Genomic DNA, 17,307 nt, shown 5'->3' with positions numbered 1-17,307 from the left:
AAGGATGAGTATTGACTAAGATACTAATAATTGGATTAAATGAGAATGGTTTGGGTTGTATAATTCTATTTGAAAGAATGTTTTTAGGTAACTTATTTGGGAAGGAATATCTGAATCATCCCAATGGTGATTATGTATTCATTTATTTTACAAACTAGAAATCAATGTTCTAATTACAAAAGTAAAGTTGCTGTAATAACGCAGCTCCCGTGCTCTGAGCCCTGGCTTCCAGGAGCGGCACTGCTGACCGTGGTGCGGTCTCTGTGGTGGTTCCTGTGGGCCAGTGACGGGCAGCCTTCTGAGCTCGGTGTGCCAAACTTCGCCACAAACTGAGCATAACGCGGGTGGTGTGTCACTTTGAGGAAAAACTAACTCCAAGACTCTAGTCGCAAATGTTTCATCCTCAGGAGCAGCAAATGTTTCATCCTCGGCACACGGCCGCGTGTCATCAGAAATGGCTGCGCGTGTCAGTGCTGACACGCGTGTCATAGGTTCGCCATCACTGATGTGGGTGTAGATTTCTTGGGGGTCAAAACGTAAACGAGGAAAAGGTGCCCGTTTGTGCTGCAGGGGAAAGGAGGGCGTAGGGATCTGGAGCAGGGTCTGAGGAGGAGGAAAGGCCACTCCAAGCGATGGTGAATTTGCCGTCCTTGCTTCTGAGCACTGCTTGCCCAGAGTGCCGGCGGGGGCTGTGAGCGTGGCTCTGCCCCGCTGCGGGAGCCGCACTCCCCGCAAGGCCCAGCGGCCGCGGAGGACTTGAAGTGGCGGCGCTGCTGCCGCAGCTGAGCTGCAGTGAGCACCTGTGGGAACACTGCAGCTGTCCCAGGTGTCTGCTCTGACCCGACCTCTTTAAACATATAGTTTTAAAAATATATCTTTATTGATTTCAGAGAGGAAGGGAGAGGGAGAAGAGAGAGAGAAACATCAGTGATGAGAAAGAATCATTGATCGGCTGCCTCCTGCACGTCCCCTACTGGGGACCAAGCCCACAACCCAGGCATGTGTCCTTGACCAGAATGGAACCTGGGACCCTTCAGTCCGCAGGCTGACACTCTACCCATTGAGCCACACCAGCCAGGGCTGACCCGACCTCTTTAATACGACTCGGTAACATGGTGAAAGGGCAGTAACAGTGGATGCGGTTGTGATCATGTTTAAAGGATGCACTGTTGTCCTGCTTTTGAAATATCCTAGTTCACGTTTTCACTGTATTTAGGGTTTTTGCTGTTAAAATAGTGACAGTGAGTTGGAGGGTATTTGCAAACACTTGATCCCTGGCGGATGTTTTCCTGGCCTTTGTCTCCAGCCTCAGTCAAGGGCGAGATCTGCGGCGAGCTGGCTGCCTCTTCTGGGGTCTCCACTCCGGGCTCTGTCAGCTCCGCGGCTGACTCCACGGGTCACGACATCATCACCGAGCAGCCCCGCTCACAGCACACGCTACAGCCGGACTCGGTGGATCTGACCGGCTGCGACTTGGCGAGTGCCGCCACCGACGGGGACGAGGAGGATATCTTAAGCCACAGCTCCAGCCAGATCAGCGCGGTCCCGTCCGACCCGGCCATGGACCTGAACGATGGGACCCAGGCCTCCTCCCCGCTCAGCGACAGCTCTCAGACCACCACCGAGGGGCCCGACTCAGCCGTGACCCCTTCAGACAGTTCCGAAATCGTAAGTGGGGAGGGCGCACCTGGTGTCTGCATAGGGGCCCCCTGGAGGCCCAGACCTCAACCCTCGTCCCGTCCGACCCACTGACAGCGCAGAGGCCCCCGCTCAGCTCCAAGCCCTTCTGAGACCTGCGCTGCGGAGTGGCCCGCGTCTGTGTGGAATGGGGCAGAGTTAGGTTAGGTGATGTGGACTCTGCTGAAACCTCTCTCACATCCATCTACCTCCCCCCCTCACCCTTTCTCTAAAAAGAAAATCAATGGGGAAAAAGATATCCTCCTCTGGTAAAACTTTAACAAATAGAGATTTCCAGACTGGAGTTTCTAGAGTTACAGCTTTTGTAGCGCAGTGGTGCCGAGCTCGGCGAGCTTGGACAGGGTGGCGCATGCATCTGTGTGCCTGTGAGGGTGGCCTCTGGCTGCAGGACGGCCCGTCACCGTCACCGTGTGGTTCTCGCCTTTGCCCTCCGGAGTTAGGGCTTGTCCTCGGGGATGGCAGTTCAGAGCCTCACAGCCCCTTTGACCGTCCAGGTGTTAGACGGCGCCGACAGCCAGGACCTGGGGATGCAGCTCGGGGCACCGCCGGAGGAGGAGGAGGAGGAGGAGGAGGAGGAGGAGGAGGAGGAGGAGCCGCCCGTGGGCCTTCCCGAGGACTCCGCCGCCTTCACAGCCGCGTCCGCAGGTATGTGGGCCCCACCATCTTCGTTTGTCTTCGCGCCCGGGAAGAAGTCCCGAGTGTCTGTTCTGGGTTGTGGGTGAGGAGGAACGTCCAGGGGCCATCGCCCTTTTCCTTGACCTGACGCCTCCGTTCACCTGACTCTGAGTGCGTGTGGAACGGGAGGTTTGTCACTGACCCTGATGCTGTGTTTGAAGCCCTTCAGCAGGCACATTTACTGAAAAGCACGGGCCACAGGAGGCAGCCCTCGGACAGCAGTGTGGACAGGTGTGTGTCCAGAGAGGACGCTGCCGACCCAGGGGATCAGGACAAGGTGAGAGGCTCAGGCGCAGTAGAGTGGTCCCTGGGCTGTCTGTCACTTGCTCCCCCCCCCCCCGCGCCCCCCCCCCCGCCCCCCCGCCTGTCCTGGAGAACCTCCGAAGCCTCCTCCCTGGAGCAACCCCCACTAGCCTGTCTGCCTCCCCGCCTTCAGGGACCATTCACTTGACCACCCGCAGGGCCGCGCAGTGTTTCTTGCTTTTGTCCCTTTGGATCGGTTTGCTGGTTTGTTTGTTGTGGTAGAACCCCCGGAACGTCAGACTTGCCAGTTCATGGCATTAAGTGCATCCACGTTGTTGACTGCCACCACATCCGTCTCCCGGCTTCCTCACCTCCCACACGGAAGCTCTGTCCCCGGACACTGCAGCCCCAGTCCTCCCTCCTCAGCCCCAGTCCTCCCTCCTCAGCCTGGAGTCTCCCTCCTCAGCCCCAGCCTCCCTCCTCAGCCCCAGCCTCCCTCCTCAGCCCCAGTCCTCCCTCCTCAGCCCCAGTCCTCCCTCCTCAGCCCCAGCCTCCCTCCTCAGCCCCAGTCCTCCCTCCTCAGCCGGAGCCTCCCTCCTCAGCCGGAGTCTCCTCCCTCCTCAGCCTGGAGTCTCCCTCCTCAGCCCCAGCCTCCCTCCTCAGCCCCAGTCCTCCCTCCTCAGCCGGAGCCTCCCTCCTCAGCCCCAGCCTCCTCCTCAGCCCCAGCCTCCCTCCTCAGCGTGCGCTCCCTGGATTGACACCCCAGGGCCTCCCCTATGTGGGACCCTGCAATGTTGCCCTTTTGTGGGACTCCCTCCCTCACGGCACGGAGCACCCCGTCCTCACGGCCCCCCATCTGGTAGCAGGTGTCGCATTCCCTGCCTTTTAAACGTGGCCTCGTGTTCCATTCTGTGTGTGGCCACATTTTGTTTCTCTCCATCCACAAGGGCCACTGGGCTCCTTCCACCTTTTGGCCATTGTGGATGGCGGTGCCGTGGTCATGGGGGTGCCGGTGTCTCTTCGAGGTCCTGGTTTCGGTTCCTGGTGGGATGGCTGGGTCAGTGGTAATTCTAACGTAGCTTTCTGAGGAGCTGCCTACCCTCCCAGGGAATTGTAAATGCCTGAGGGCAAGAAATAGTTGGTGCTCAGCCCCTAGCGGCGCTCAGTGCCCCGTGCAGCCTCCCTCGTCACTTTAGGTCCCCACGCAGGCTCCTCCCGCGGAGCCTCGGGCTCCTCCCAGCTCCGGGGCCGCCGCGTCCCCTCGCTGGTGGCGGTGCTGTGCTTCCCCAGCAGCCCCTGCCCGCGCCCTCTGCACGCTGCGTCGTCCCTGCCGCAGCCCACGCGGCCCTGGTGGTGCCTGCCTCTCGCCGCGGCCTGTGAGCCAGGTGTGCACGTGGCAGAGAGGCGGCACCTGTGTCCCCAGCAGCGCCTACTGCGCGCGGGAGCCCTGCCGCAGGAGCTGGTGGGTGGACGTGTGTTCTGTCATCAGACAAGCAAGCGTCGGTTTCTCTGTCCAGCCCTGCCGCATCAAAGGTGACATCGGGCAGCCTGACGACGGCGCTTCTGCGCCCCTCACCCACTGCGTCCGCCTCTTAGCTGCTTCGTTTTTGCTGACGGGGGAAAGAAACGGTAAGGGTGGGGGCCGGTGCCGAGACGGATCCCTAGGTTTCCGCACCGGCTGCCCTGTCGGGCCCGGCGATGAGCGAGGCTGGTGAGCGTGGGCGTGGGTTTACTGATCGCCGGGGAGTGGGGGCGGGGCAGCTGCTTCAGTGGGTCTGGTCTTGCTTTTTTGGAAACTAAACGTTTGCTGCTTTGAAGCCGAAGGTGACACCCAGGTGGTTCCTTTGCAGCGTTGGTTTCGGACAGGGACGTGCGTGTGAGCGTGAAGGCGCTGGCGCTCAGCTGTGTCGGCGCCGCGGTGGCCCTTTACCCGGAGTCCTTCTTCAGCAAGCTGTACAGAACCCCCCTGGACGCCGCGGAGCGCCCCGGTACACAGCCCCTCCATCGCGCTCCTGCGCTCAGCCCTGCGCCCGCGCCTGCCTTCCCTGGGAGACTCACCGTCCTGCCTGTCTTCGGAGGCGGGCCGCGGGTCCCCCGCGCTAACCAGCCTCGCTCTGCGGGGCTCCGTCCAGCGCACACCGCAGTGTCAGCTGTCCTCGCGTGTTTAGTTGGAATGCTCACAGCGACACAGTCCAGTTCTGGGAACATAAGGTCCAGTTGACGCCGTAGATTTTACCGAAAGCACAGATCTGTGTGTAATCAAAGTTTATAGCACAAGCAGATGCTCGCACTCAGACACGTGGGGGCTGAGAGCGGCCGAGGCCCCGGCCACCCGTCCCGGTCGCGCGCTCTGGGACTTGCCTCGTTACGGAGCGCGTGGTGGGCAGAGTGGCACTTCTGAAATTCTCCTCTCGCCTTACCTTCCTCTCTCTCTGGGCAGGGACAGACGTGTGCTTTTGAATTTGTGTGAGGTAACTGTGGACTAGTTTGAGTTTTCCTAATCTGTCATGAAGTAAAAAGTTAGAATTTTGCTTATTGGCTGGCAACCTGGAGTTATAACCTGTTGTGTTGACGGCCATCTTGAATCTAGAGTTTTCAGGCCTAAACACGCTCCAGTGTTACCCTAGTCCTGCCTTCCTGGATGGACCGCCCGCCCCTTGTTGGCTTTGCTGGGAAGTTGACGTGGACTTTGACAGTGGCTGGCCTTTGTCCCCGCAGAGGAGCAGTACGTCTCAGACGTCCTCAGCTACATCGATCACGGAGACCCGCAGGTCCGCGGGGCCACGGCCATCCTCTGCGGGACGCTCATCTGCTCCATCCTCAGCAGGTCCCGCTTCCAGGTGGGGGACTGGCTGGGCTCCGTTCGAGCTCTCACAGGTAGCGGCCAGTTTCTGAGGACTGCCCTCTGGGTGTCATTGCCAAGTTCAAGTTCACATGAAGGCGTTTGTGGCTTGCTCCGTTCAGGAAACACGTTTTCTCTGGTGGACTGCATTCCTCTGCTGCAGAAGACGCTGAAGGATGAGTCGTCTGTTACTTGCAAGTTGGCGTGTGCAGCTGTGCGGGTGAGCGCCGGGAACCTCCCTTTGCGTGTTGGGAACCTTCCCGTTAGTACAGTTAAGCTTGCACGTGTGCAGACACGCAACGTTGCCAACAAGAATAAACGGCTGTGTATCCATCGCTTTGCTTTAGGAACAAACCGTTGCCGGTAAACTTACGGTTTAATGGACTGCCTTAAAAGTTTCGATTCTCAGAATATCCTCATGGGGTTAGCTGGTTTGAAATGCACCTTTTTCTAAAGAGTGTACGTAGAAGTAGATCTTGCTGACTGAGTGTCAAACCTGTTGAATTAAAAATGACAACTCCCTGAGGCCATAGGACACAGAGTGCGAGGGAGGCTTGGAGGCCGGTAGTCACCTCTGTTTGTGACAGCGGCCCGTCCTTGCCTGGCAGTGGGCAGCCTTTATGTCCACCTGGCTCATAATCACCCGCGTCACCCGCCGCACTGTGAGCACGCAGTGACGTCAGGAAGGGCGAGGGGCGGGGCTGGCCCTGGTCTCAGATGTGTGGCAGTGGCGGGTGATGGTGCCACTCCCTCTTCCTGCTGATGAATGCTCATGGGATGGGTGTCTGGGAGGAGAGGCCGTGACCGCGGCAGAAATGGAGGAAAAGGAAAACGAAATTATATGACAGGGACACACTTTGAAACTCAAGTTTGCTGAGGTAAAGCATGTTATCGCAAACGTCTCTGAGCACACGGACGAGTGTGTGCGAGATGTGCACGTGGACCAGTATGCGAGTGATGTGCACGTGGACGAGTGTGTGCGTGATGTGCACGTGGACGAGTGTGTGCGTGATGTGCACGTGGACCAGTGTCTGCGAGATGTACACATGGACCAGTATGCGAGTGATGTGCACGTGGACCAGTGTGTGTGTGATGTGCACGTGGACCAGTGTGTGTGTGATGTGCATGTGGAGTATGCGAGTGATGTGCACGTGGACGAGTGTGTGCGTGATGTGCACGTGGACCAGTATGCGAGTGATGTGCACGTGGACCAGTGTCTGCGAGATGTACACGTGGACCAGTATGCGAGTGATGTGCACGTGGACGAGTGTGTGCGTGATGTGCATGTGGATGAGTGTGTGAGTGATGTGCACGTGGACGAGTGTGTGCGTGATGTGCACGTGGACCAGTATGCGAGTGATGTGCACGTGGACCAGTGTGCGAGTGAGGTGCACGTGGACCAGTGTGTGGGAGTGATGTGCACGTGGACCAGTGTGTGGGAGTGATGTGCACGTGGACCAGTGTGTGGGAGTGATGTGCACGTGGACCAGTATGCGAGTGATGTGCACGTGGACCAGTGTGTGTGAGGTGCACGTGGACCAGTGTGCGTGTGAGGTGCACGTGGACCAGTGTGTGGGAGGTGCACGTGGACCAGTGTGTGGGAGTGATGTGCACGTGGATGTGTGTGCCGTGAGGTGCACGTGGACCAGTGTGTGCAAGTGTGTGGAGCTTCTGACGCCGTCACGTGGCCTTGCTTCCCAGCACTGCGTCATGAGCCTCTGCAGCAGCAGCTACAGCGACCTGGGGCTGCAGCTGATCACCGACGTGCTGAGCCTGCGGAGCAGCTCCTACTGGCTGGTGAGGACGGAGCTGCTGGAGACACTTGCAGAGACGGACTTCAGGTGCGGGCAGCGGGCCCCTCGCAGGGCGCGGGGCATCCGAAGGCCTGGGCCCTTGGTGCAGGTGGTGATGGTCACCAGCGAGCCCCACGGAGTGAGCGTCGCTAGCTAACCCGGGCGGTAGAGTCGCCAGGGAGCCAGGTAGCGAGTATCACCAGGGGACTCCCTAGGTCTGAGAGTCACAGGGAGCCGCTGCTGGTGAGGAGGCGTGCGCCTGTGCCCCAGAACCCGAGGGGCTTGGAGCTGGGCCCTCTCAGACCCTCCGCGCAGCCGAGGGCAGCGCCGGGTCTCAGGCCTGAGGCGTCTGGGGAGGGAAGAGCCCGGGGACTTCCCCTCGGAGCCGGGTCAGTTCTGGTCCGGAGGAGCGGGCTCCCCGCCCCGACGTGGGTCAGAGGGCTGCTCCGTGCGGAGCGGGAGCTGGAGGGGCTGCATCTCTCACGGTCCCGGAGGAGCTCAGGTTCTGTCAGAGGAAGGTTCCTTTCTTACCAGGGACTCGAAGCACCATCTTGAGGCTGGTCTGTGCCAGGCGCGTGCTGGCCGCCCCTGCGGGCATTTGCTGCATCCTCGGAACATCTCTGAGAATTAGGGGTTGTCTCCCCTGTACCCCTCGGAGGGGCCACAGCATGGGGCGTGAGCACTGCTGGGCCGCGGCCCGGGGGCGGGAGGTGCAGCCCCTCCCACAGCTAAGTCTGCAGGCCCTGAGGCTTTCAAAATAACACACGCCGGTGCTGCTTTTGAAGAAAAGCAGTGTCCTCAGCACATGTGATTGGCAGAGTCTAGAATTAGGAGAGGATGTGACACGGTAGTCTTCCCACCATTTAGTGAGTGAGTGCTGCCCGGCTCCCCGGCTCCCGCGCCTGGACTGACCCCCGGCGGCCTGCCCTCACGGTGGGTCTGTCAGCGTCCCGCCGCCGCCAGGTGCTTGCGGAGGGGTGGAGTCTCTCATTGAGAAACGTTTCTTTCGTCAGGTTGGTGAGCTTCCTGGAAGCAAAAGCTGAACACCTTCACAGAGGGGCTCACCATTACACAGGGGTAAGCTGCGCGTTCCCGCGGGGCGTGTGTCACCTCCGCAGCCATCGTCCCGGCGGGGAGTGGCTGACGCGTGCTGCCTGGCTTAAGCCGGCTCCCTCATGCCAGTTGTGACTGCGTGGTGTGAGCTTGAGCTGCTGGTCGCGCGTCCTTCCTCGCTGCCTCGCCCAAGCAGCTGACCAAACCTAGGTAAGCCCAGCGCCGCCTCTTCTCTCCCTGCACAGCTTCTGAAGCTGCAGGAGCGGGTGCTCCACAGCGTGGTCCTCTGCCTGCTGGGGGACGAAGACCCCCGAGTGCGGCACGTTGCCGCCGCTTCGCTAGTGAGGTATTTGCCAGCGTCTTTTCTCTTGGGTCACTTTTCCGGTGAAAGCACCAAATGGTATGAGGCGGGGACGGGAACGTTCTGAGGCCAGAGGGCAGCATTCCCGCATCGTTTGCAGTCACTTCCAGCTCCTCCTAAAGGATCGAGAAAGCAGCTGCTCACTGCCATGAGCCTAAAACGTCACCGACACAGCAGGGCACTGACCCGAGGCCGAAGTTGCACACCCAAATTTTTGAGTGTAGGCAGTCGCCTTCCCTTCTACCACTGGGAGATGATCGCTTCACATTTTGCTCTGTAATTGGGACAAAATATATACAGTTTTGTAATCTAGTAATTTCCACTTAATATATTAGCAACTTCCTGTTATCAAATACTCTTCTAGAAGAGAAATTTTAACTAGTGCCAGTTTTTACTATGTGATTGTGATAAGCCTTTATATAAATACTAGTGGCCCGGTGCACGAAATTCGTGCACTGGGGGGGGGGGTCGGTCCCCAGCCTGGCCTGTGTCCTCTCCCAGTGTGGGGGCCCTGCGATCCATCGCCCCAAAGTGGTAGGCCCTGCCCACCTACCCGGGGCTCCTCGATGGATTGCCCCAAAGAGGTAGGCCGGAGCCGGGGGAGGCCTGCGGACCCCCGGCTGGGCCCGCGGCAGAGGGGCCTCTCCCGGTGCCTGCAACCCCCGGGCTGGTGCAGGGGGCGGGGACGCGAGCCTCACATCCCGGGTCCCGTTGCTGGGATTGGGGACGTGAGCCTCATGTCTCCAGGCCGGCGCAGGGGGCGGGGATGCAGCCTCCTGATCGGTTGCTACGTGACAGCGTCCTGACCAATTTGCTTATTATCCTATTATTAGATAGATCATTTGGTTGGATATTAAAGTTATCTTTTTTCTTTTATTTATTTTTTATTTTTTTAGAGAGAGAGAAAGGAAGAGAGGGAGAGGGAGAGAAAGACACATCAATCAGTTGCCTCCTGCCTGAATCCCAACCGGTAATCATGCCCACAACCCGGGTACGTGCCCTGACGAGGAATAGAACCGTGACCTTTTGGTGTGCAGAGCGGCACCACCTGCCGCGTGCCACCAGCCGGGGCTGAAGCTCTTTCATTTAAATACTGAGCCGTGTTCCTTCCAGTCAACGCTGCTACACAGAAATGTTCCTGCATAGCTTTTGGAAGTTGAGTTACTAAGGCCAAGCTTTTGGATGATCTTAAATTTTTTCTAAGGGCTTTTTGAGGTGTAATTTACAGGCGGTAAAGTGATGTGTCTTCAATGTCCAATGAAAAGGTCTTCAGTGCCTTTACGGACTGTGTAGCCATCACCCAGTCCAGGTGTAGAACGTTTGCATCGCCCCAAAGGATCCCGGTGCCCATTGGCACACTCCAGTTCCCGCCCGCAGCCCAGGCACCAGGAGCTGCGCCCTGTCTCCCTCCGAGGTTGGCTCTTGGACCGTTTCTGTCATCGGGGCCGTAGGGTAGCTGGGCTGCTGCCCTGGCTTCTCCCGCGTGGGTCTGGGCGGCAGGTGCTGCAGCAGGCGCGGGAGAGCAGCCCTCACGGGCCGTGTGTTCTGTGCGCTCGCTCACCCGGTGCCGGTCACTCTCATTTCTGCTGCTCAGTGCCGGTGAGGCACGTTGCCGTGAGCGTCGGCCCCCGAGCCTTTGTGTGGACTTAGGTTTTCATTCTCGTGGTGGGTCCTGGCAGTGGGCTCTGTGGGTTTTGGTGCCCCTGCAACAGGCCGGTTTCACTCCCATGCGGGACTGTGGTTGTGCCCCGTTCTGCTCACCAACATGTTTCAGAGCAAGTTAAACATGTGTCAGTTGTTTAGGAAGAAACTGGTATTTCTTTTAAATAAATAACATGTTTACTGAACAAAATCTAAGGAAAATATAAAAAAGTAAATAAAAACCTTTGCAACCAAACCACTCAAAGAAAACCAGTGGAATTTGGTGACATCTTTCCGCTTCCAGTGCCGTCATTTGCATTTCGCAGTGACCTGTGCGGAGTAGCTTTCACTGCCTTTACTGGGTTTGTATGACTTGCCTGGTCAAAGATTTTGGATCTTTACCATTTTCTGAAAACGATTGCAATTTTATACCTTGAAGAATTGTGCTTAATGACCAAGTCTCCATAGAGGAAAGATACTGGGGTTTGCAAGTAAAATAGTGATTGTTTCTAAAAGTTCTGCGCCCCTCCTGCCAGCGTGGGAGTCCACGCACTCACGCAAACCCCACAAAACGCTCCGCACGTGGATGCAGAAAGGAGCCCCCCTGACCGCTGGGAGAGTCCCCTGGGTTCTGCTTTGGGCTCCGTGTAGCCTGGTGAGGGTGTGGCCTGTGATGGGAGATCCCCCGACATGCTGAGAACGCCCCCTGGAAAGAGAAGTGGGCTCTGGGGCAGACATGCTGGAGGCCTAGCCACCCTGACCGAGGGGTGGGGAGCCGCAGGGGTGTCCATGCTTCCTCAGTGAGCAGCCTCCCTTTCATGTCAGGCTTGTCCCAAAGCTGTTCTACAAGTGCGACCAGGGGCAGGCGGACCCCGTCGTGGCCGTGGCCAGAGACCAGAGCAGTGTCTACCTGAAGCTTCTCATGCACGAGGCGCAGCCCGCCTCCCACTTCTCCGTCAGCACCATAACCAGGTACGCCACCAGCCCGTCAGGAAAGCACCCTTCCCGGTGCCTTGCCTTAGAGCTTGCATCTAAACCGGACTTTCTAGGACGAAAACCCCACAGTGTTTAGGTGAAGGTGTTTGAGCAGATCATCTTCCTTTGATAGTATTTGTTCTTTTTCAGGATTTAGTTCCCACCTCCTTACGCTCGCCGAGTCACGCAGCAGTGACACCGCAAACTTCAGTTCAGCACGAGCCGCGTACTGAGTGTATTCCTCTGTAGGACTCTGATGCTGTCTTATCTAAAACGTGGCCATGGGATGTTTCCCTTTGTTTGTCTTGCCTATGCCCTTTAATTTTTAGATGAGTGGGCTATTTATTTACTTTTATTTATTTTTTTGTTAATCCTCACCTGAGGATATTTTTTCCATTGATTTTTAGAGTGGAAGGAAGGGAGGGAGGGAGGGAGAAGGGAGAGAAAGAGAGAGAGAAAAAGTGAAAAGAGAAGAGAAATATTGATGTGAGAGAGACACATGGATCAGTTGCCTCCCACATGCATCCCCGACCAGAGATGGAACCTGCAACCTGGGTGTGTGCCCGACAGGGAGTTGAACCTGCCACCTTTTGGTGTATGGGACAAAGCTTCAAACAACTGACTCACACCTGCCAGAGCTCAGCCATTTTTTTATAGAATAACTAGAGGCCCGGTGCACGAATTCGTGCGCCAGTGGGCCCCCTCGGCCTGGCCTGATGGGTTGGGCCGAAACCAGCTCTCATCTCAGACATCCCCCTAGGGGTCCCAGATTGTGAGAGGGAGCAGGCCAAGCTGAGGGATCCCACTGATGCACGATCAGGGCCGGGGAGGGATATGAGAGGTTGGCCTGCTGGGGAGGGACCGTGGGAGGTCTCCAGAGTGTGTTTGGCTTGTCTTGCTCAGTCCTGATTGGCCAGACCCCAGCAGCAAGCTAACCTACTGGTCAGAGTGTCTGCCCCCTGGTGGTCAGTGCACGTCATAGTGACTGGTTGACCGGTCAACTGTCTTCCCCCTAGTGGTCAGTGCACGTCATAGCGAGCAGTTGAGCCGCCTTAGCATATCGTTAGCATGTTACTTTGATTGGTTGAACGGCCGACTGTACAACCAGACACTTAGCATATTAGGCTTTTATTATATAGGATGGCCACTTTATTTCTAGTCTTTCTTTAATTTAAAAGCCAAGACTGTTTTAACTTCTTGTAGCCTTTAATCTTAAACTTCTAAATGCCATTTGAATTTTGAAAATGTCGTAAGCTCTAAGAATACATTTTAAGACTCCATCCTTTTCTCATCAGAATATATAGAGGCTATAACTTACTGCCCAGCATCACAGACGTCACCATGGAAAACAACCTGTCCAGAGTCATTGCGGCCGTGTCTCACCAGCTCGTCACCGCCACCACACGTGCGCTCACGGTGAGTCTCCTTCGGTGGCCGGGCTCAATGACATTCATTTGTGCTCCTTTGTAAGGCCAGTTCTTTTTTGTTGTTGTTAATTCTTACCCAAGGATATTTTTTCCAATGATTTTTAGAGAGAATGGAAGGGAGGGAAGGGGGAAGGGAGAGAGAGCGACACATTGATTGGTTGCCTCTGGGCCACAACTGGGTCAGGGGTCACACCTACAACCCAAGTACATGCTCTTGGCTGGGAATCAAACCCGAGACCCTTTGGTGTGAGGGCTGACACTAACCACTGAGCCACTGACCAGGACCATAAGGTCAGTTCTTTCTTTGTTTTTTTTTAAATATATTTTTATTGATTTCAGAGAGGAAGGGAGAGGGGGAGAGAGAGAGAGATAGAAACATCAGTCCTAACTGGTTTGGCTCAGTGGCTAGAGCATTGGCCTGCAGACTGAAAGGTCCCAGGTTCGATTCCGGTCAAGGGCATGTACCTTGGTTGCGGGCACATCCCCAGTAGGAGGTGTGCAGGAGGCAGCTGATCGATGTTTCTCTCTCATCGGTGTTTCTAATTATCTCCCTTCCTCTCTGTAAAAAAATCAATAACATATATTTTTTTAAAAAGAAAAAAGAAACATCAATGATGAGAGAGAATCATGAATCAGCTGCCTCGTGCATGCCCCGTCCTGGGGATCAAGCCCATGATCCGGGCATGTGCCCTTGATCAGAATAGAACCCGGACCCTTCTGTGTGCAGGCCAGTGCTCTCTCCAGAGCCAAACCAGCTAGGGCAGGTCAGTTCTTAATGGCGAGATGATGTTAGACTCATAAGTGGGGCTTCCTAAGAAACTGTGATTCTTTGAACAAAATCTTAGTTTATTTCAAAGTAGCAAATGTTCGTAAAAAATTCAGCCAATACAGGAAGACATAAAAGTCAAAATAAAAACTATCATAATTTGAATGTGTTTTATCAGAAGTTTAAACTGTCTCTCATATAACTGACTCATGACTTTGTAGTATATACTAAGGGGTAAAAACCAGATATGCCAACAAGGATTTTGTATAACATAATTATTTTTATCAGGATTTATGATGCTGAAATTGGAAATGAACCATAATATCCCAGAATCCAAGAATGATTGAGTTCTGATTATGACTAAATTCAGTGTAGATGGTAGTGCATTTATTATACACCTTATTAATATGATGCTTGGAGAATTTTCAGCAGTTTACAGAGATATAACCTGACTTGTAATATTGAGAGAAAAAAGGCACAATTCAAAACTGCACGCTTGTGTGTAGTCAGGTCCAAGTGTTGAGAAATACTAACATGTATATACATATACACACATACATATATCCTAGAGGCCCGGGCCTGGACCTCTCGCAGTCCAGGACCCCTCGCTCCTTACCACCTGCCTGCTCGCTGTTCCTTACTGCTCGGCTTGCACTTGGCTTGCTGCTCCTTAGCACTGCTGTGGAGACGGGAGAGGCTCCCACCACCACCGCTGCGCTCACCGGCCATGAGCCCGGCTTCTGGCTGAGCGGGGCTCCCCCTGTGGGAGCGCAATGACCACCAGGGGCAGCTCCTGCATTGAGCGTCTGCCCCCTGGTGGTCAGTGCGCATCATGGCGACCGGTCTTTCTGGTTGTTCTGCCGTGATGGTCACTTAGGCTTTTATAATATAGACTAGAGGCCTGGTGCACGAATTTGTGCACAGGTGGGGTTCCTCTGGGTGGCCTGCAGGGATCGGGCTGAAACCCACAGTCCTACGCCGCCTGCAGGTCTTACCTGCTGCTCCCATTCATCCCGGCCCCACTGTGCCTGCCGCGGGCTCACACCCAATCAGTCCCGATCGGGAGAGGCTCACGCTGCAGCAGTGCTCACCAGCCATGAGCCCTGCATCTGGCGCCCTCCCAAGGGGGTGGCCTACGGGATCGAGCTGAAACCGGCTCTCCATCATCCCCCGAGGGGTCCCGGATTACGAGAGGGTGCAGGCTAGGCTGAGGGACCCCACTGGTGCACGATTGGGCCGGGGAGGTACTGTGGGAGGGCTCCAGGGCGTGTCTGGCCCATCTCACTCAGTCCCAATCCGCCGGACCCCAGCAGCAAGCTAACCTACCGGTTGGAGCAGCTGCCCTCTAGTGGTCAGTGCACGTCATAGCGACTGGTCGACTGGTCGACTGTCTGCTCCCTGGTGGTCAATGCACGTCATAGCGAGTGCTTGAGCAGCCTTAGCATATCATGCTTTGATTGGTTGGTTGTTCTGCTTTTGGCCTATTTGCATATTACCCTTTTATTATATAGGAGGATATAGGTTTCTCATACTCAGGAAAATGACAGGCAGAAAATTGCCAAAATCGATTTAGGATGAGTGATTTTTCTTGGGAACTCAAGATGAGTCCTGATCAGCCTTGACTTGCCTTTCAGACCTAAGATGGTGTGGGCTCTCCAGTTTGGTTTCCCTTTGCTTTGTTCGAAGTATCGTAAACGTTCTATGTTTGTATTTATTGTGGCCTCTGCGTGTCAGGCATTGTTCTAGGCTCAGGCTGTAAGACAGAGGGGACCCTGCCTGCAGTTCCTGTAGTCTGGTCTGGGGATGGACATACCAGCTGGACAGAGTGGGAAGGCAGGGGGCAGTGCAGCCAGGGGGAGGGCTGGGGGCTGTGCAGGCAGGGGGAGGGTTAAGGGTAGGGGATGTACATGCAGGGGGAGGGGGAGGACTGGGGGTAGTGCGGGGAGGGGGAGGGGTAAGGGTGGGGGATGTACAGGCAGGGGGAGGGGTAAGGGTGGGGGATGTACAGGCAGGGGGAGGGGTAAGGGTGGGGGATATACAGGCAGGGGGAGGGGTAAGGGTGGGGGATATACATGCAGGGGGAGGGGGAGGACGGGGGGTAGTGCAGGCAAGGGGAGGGGGAAGGATGGGGACAGGGCAGGCGGGGGAGGCCAGGACAACTGCAGCTCCAGGCGAAGGGCCTGCCGGCGCGGGCCCACTGTCCGGCGGTAGACACGATCTGTGCGTCTGTGAAGCGTGGGGGAGGAGGCTCGGTTGAAGAAGCTTTTTGTGTTCCGGTGACTTCGTTATCCTTCCTCTCCAGTTCGGGTGCTGTGAAGCTTTGTGTCTCCTTTCGACCGCCTTTCCGGTCTGCACCTGGAGCCTCGGGTGGCATTGTGGGTAAGTGTTTTTCTCGGCACGTGGCGTCTGCAGTAGGTGATACGAACGGACTTCTTGGGGCCCTGTTTCTTCCCTGTGCGGTCCTTGGTCCCCTGGGCCTGGGGAGGCCCCACAGGTGCTGTTGGTGTTGGGAGGGGTGGCAGGAGCCGCTGGGCAACACCAGGCTGGTTCCGAGGGACGGGCGTCAGGCTCCCTCCTCGGCCTGTGGAGGCTCAGCTACAAGAACCCGTGTGCTGGCCAAGACTCCCTTTTCTTATCCTCACCGAGGACCCGTTTTTATTGATTTTAGAGAGGAGGAGGGGGGAGAAGAGAAAAACGTGGACACGATGGGAGTGCCTCTTATACGCACCGACCAGGGATTGACCTGCATCCTCTTGGTGTACAGGATGATACACACTTTGCCCTTGGGCCAGGGCATAAAGACTGCTAACTGGCCTGCTTCTCTTTAGAATTAGTCACTACGTATGAAACATGTAGAAGCATTTTTGTTTAAAAGCTAACGTGACCCACTGCGGACGTGCGGTGGCCACAGGAGTGGGCGGAGGGATGCTGTGCTGCAGGCGGGGTGTCCAGTGGGGTGTCCAGCGTGCGGCCCTGCGGGCTGTCCCAGCAGCGGAGTGAGGGAGCTGCTGTTGCGCAAACACGGCTCACGTCACGCTGGGCAGCCCCGCCCATCGTGCGTCAGCGCCCGGCCAGGGAGCCTCGCCCACGTGGAGGGCGCTCCCTCTGGGGTGACGATTTCCTGGCAACAAGTACCTTCAAGCAGCTGCAGTTTCAGTCGTAGCCCGCCCTGCTCCTGCCCTGAGTGCCGGTGCTCCGAGGCGAGAGAGGGCAAAGCCACAAGACGCTCTGCTCAGCTCGGCCGCCGGCTCCCACGTCTCCGGTGGGGTGTGCAGAGCTGTGGGTCCCAGGAAAGAGGCCAGTTGATCGTCAGGTCGCTTGCCGAGCTGGTGTGCAGGGCCAGTGACAGGCCTTCTGGGTCGGAGGGAAGCCAGGCTGCTTGCTTTGGCGCTGACCAGTACGCTCGGCTGGCGGGCGTCATCCCATGAGCCGAGGGTGCCGGTGCGGACTGGCGGGCCCATGCCGGGGCTGCAGGCTCGATCCTCGGTAGGGAGTGTGCAGGAGGCAGACGGTGGATGTTTTACTCACATTGGCATTTCTCTCTCCCCCTTCCTTGCTCCAATCTAAAACAATCAATAAAATAAAAGAAGAGCGTTTGCTTTAAAATGTTTCTGTAACATGACCTCGCCCACATCTGCCCCCAGAGTGCCCCCTCTGAGCGCCTCGGACGAGTCCAGGAAGAGCTGTACTGTCGGGATGGCCACGGTGATCCTGACCCTGCTCTCGTCCGCGTGGTTCCCGTTGGACCTCGCCGCCCATCAGGATGCCTTGATCTTGGCCGGGAACTTGCTCGCAGGTAATGGTTCTGAGTTGAAACAGGGACCTCGGGTCTT

The 17,307-nt window shown here is 56.6% G+C and overlaps 1 protein-coding gene across 1 annotated transcript in view; it reads left to right on the top strand.

Moving 5' to 3' along the window:
* HTT (huntingtin) overlaps window positions 1–17,307 on the top strand; it is a 95,909-nt gene that overhangs the window by 28,999 nt on the left and 49,603 nt on the right. The window contains exons 12-25 of the mRNA XM_054708427.1: window positions 1,307–1,668; window positions 2,193–2,343; window positions 2,535–2,650; window positions 4,134–4,245; window positions 4,467–4,604; window positions 5,335–5,493; window positions 5,581–5,678; window positions 7,160–7,299; window positions 8,265–8,328; window positions 8,550–8,650; window positions 11,132–11,278; window positions 12,577–12,697; window positions 15,777–15,853; window positions 17,119–17,270. Of these exons, the coding sequence (XP_054564402.1) occupies window positions 1,307–1,668; window positions 2,193–2,343; window positions 2,535–2,650; window positions 4,134–4,245; window positions 4,467–4,604; window positions 5,335–5,493; window positions 5,581–5,678; window positions 7,160–7,299; window positions 8,265–8,328; window positions 8,550–8,650; window positions 11,132–11,278; window positions 12,577–12,697; window positions 15,777–15,853; window positions 17,119–17,270 (1,938 nt within the window). The remainder of the gene's footprint in view (window positions 1–1,306; window positions 1,669–2,192; window positions 2,344–2,534; window positions 2,651–4,133; window positions 4,246–4,466; window positions 4,605–5,334; window positions 5,494–5,580; window positions 5,679–7,159; window positions 7,300–8,264; window positions 8,329–8,549; window positions 8,651–11,131; window positions 11,279–12,576; window positions 12,698–15,776; window positions 15,854–17,118; window positions 17,271–17,307) is intronic.

This window comes from Eptesicus fuscus, chromosome 2, assembly GCF_027574615.1.
Source record: "Eptesicus fuscus isolate TK198812 chromosome 2, DD_ASM_mEF_20220401, whole genome shotgun sequence".
NCBI classification, from domain to species: domain Eukaryota; kingdom Metazoa; phylum Chordata; class Mammalia; order Chiroptera; family Vespertilionidae; genus Eptesicus; species Eptesicus fuscus.
Note: the sequence above shows the minus strand (reverse complement) of the source record. Positions and strands in the feature narration are given on the sequence as shown.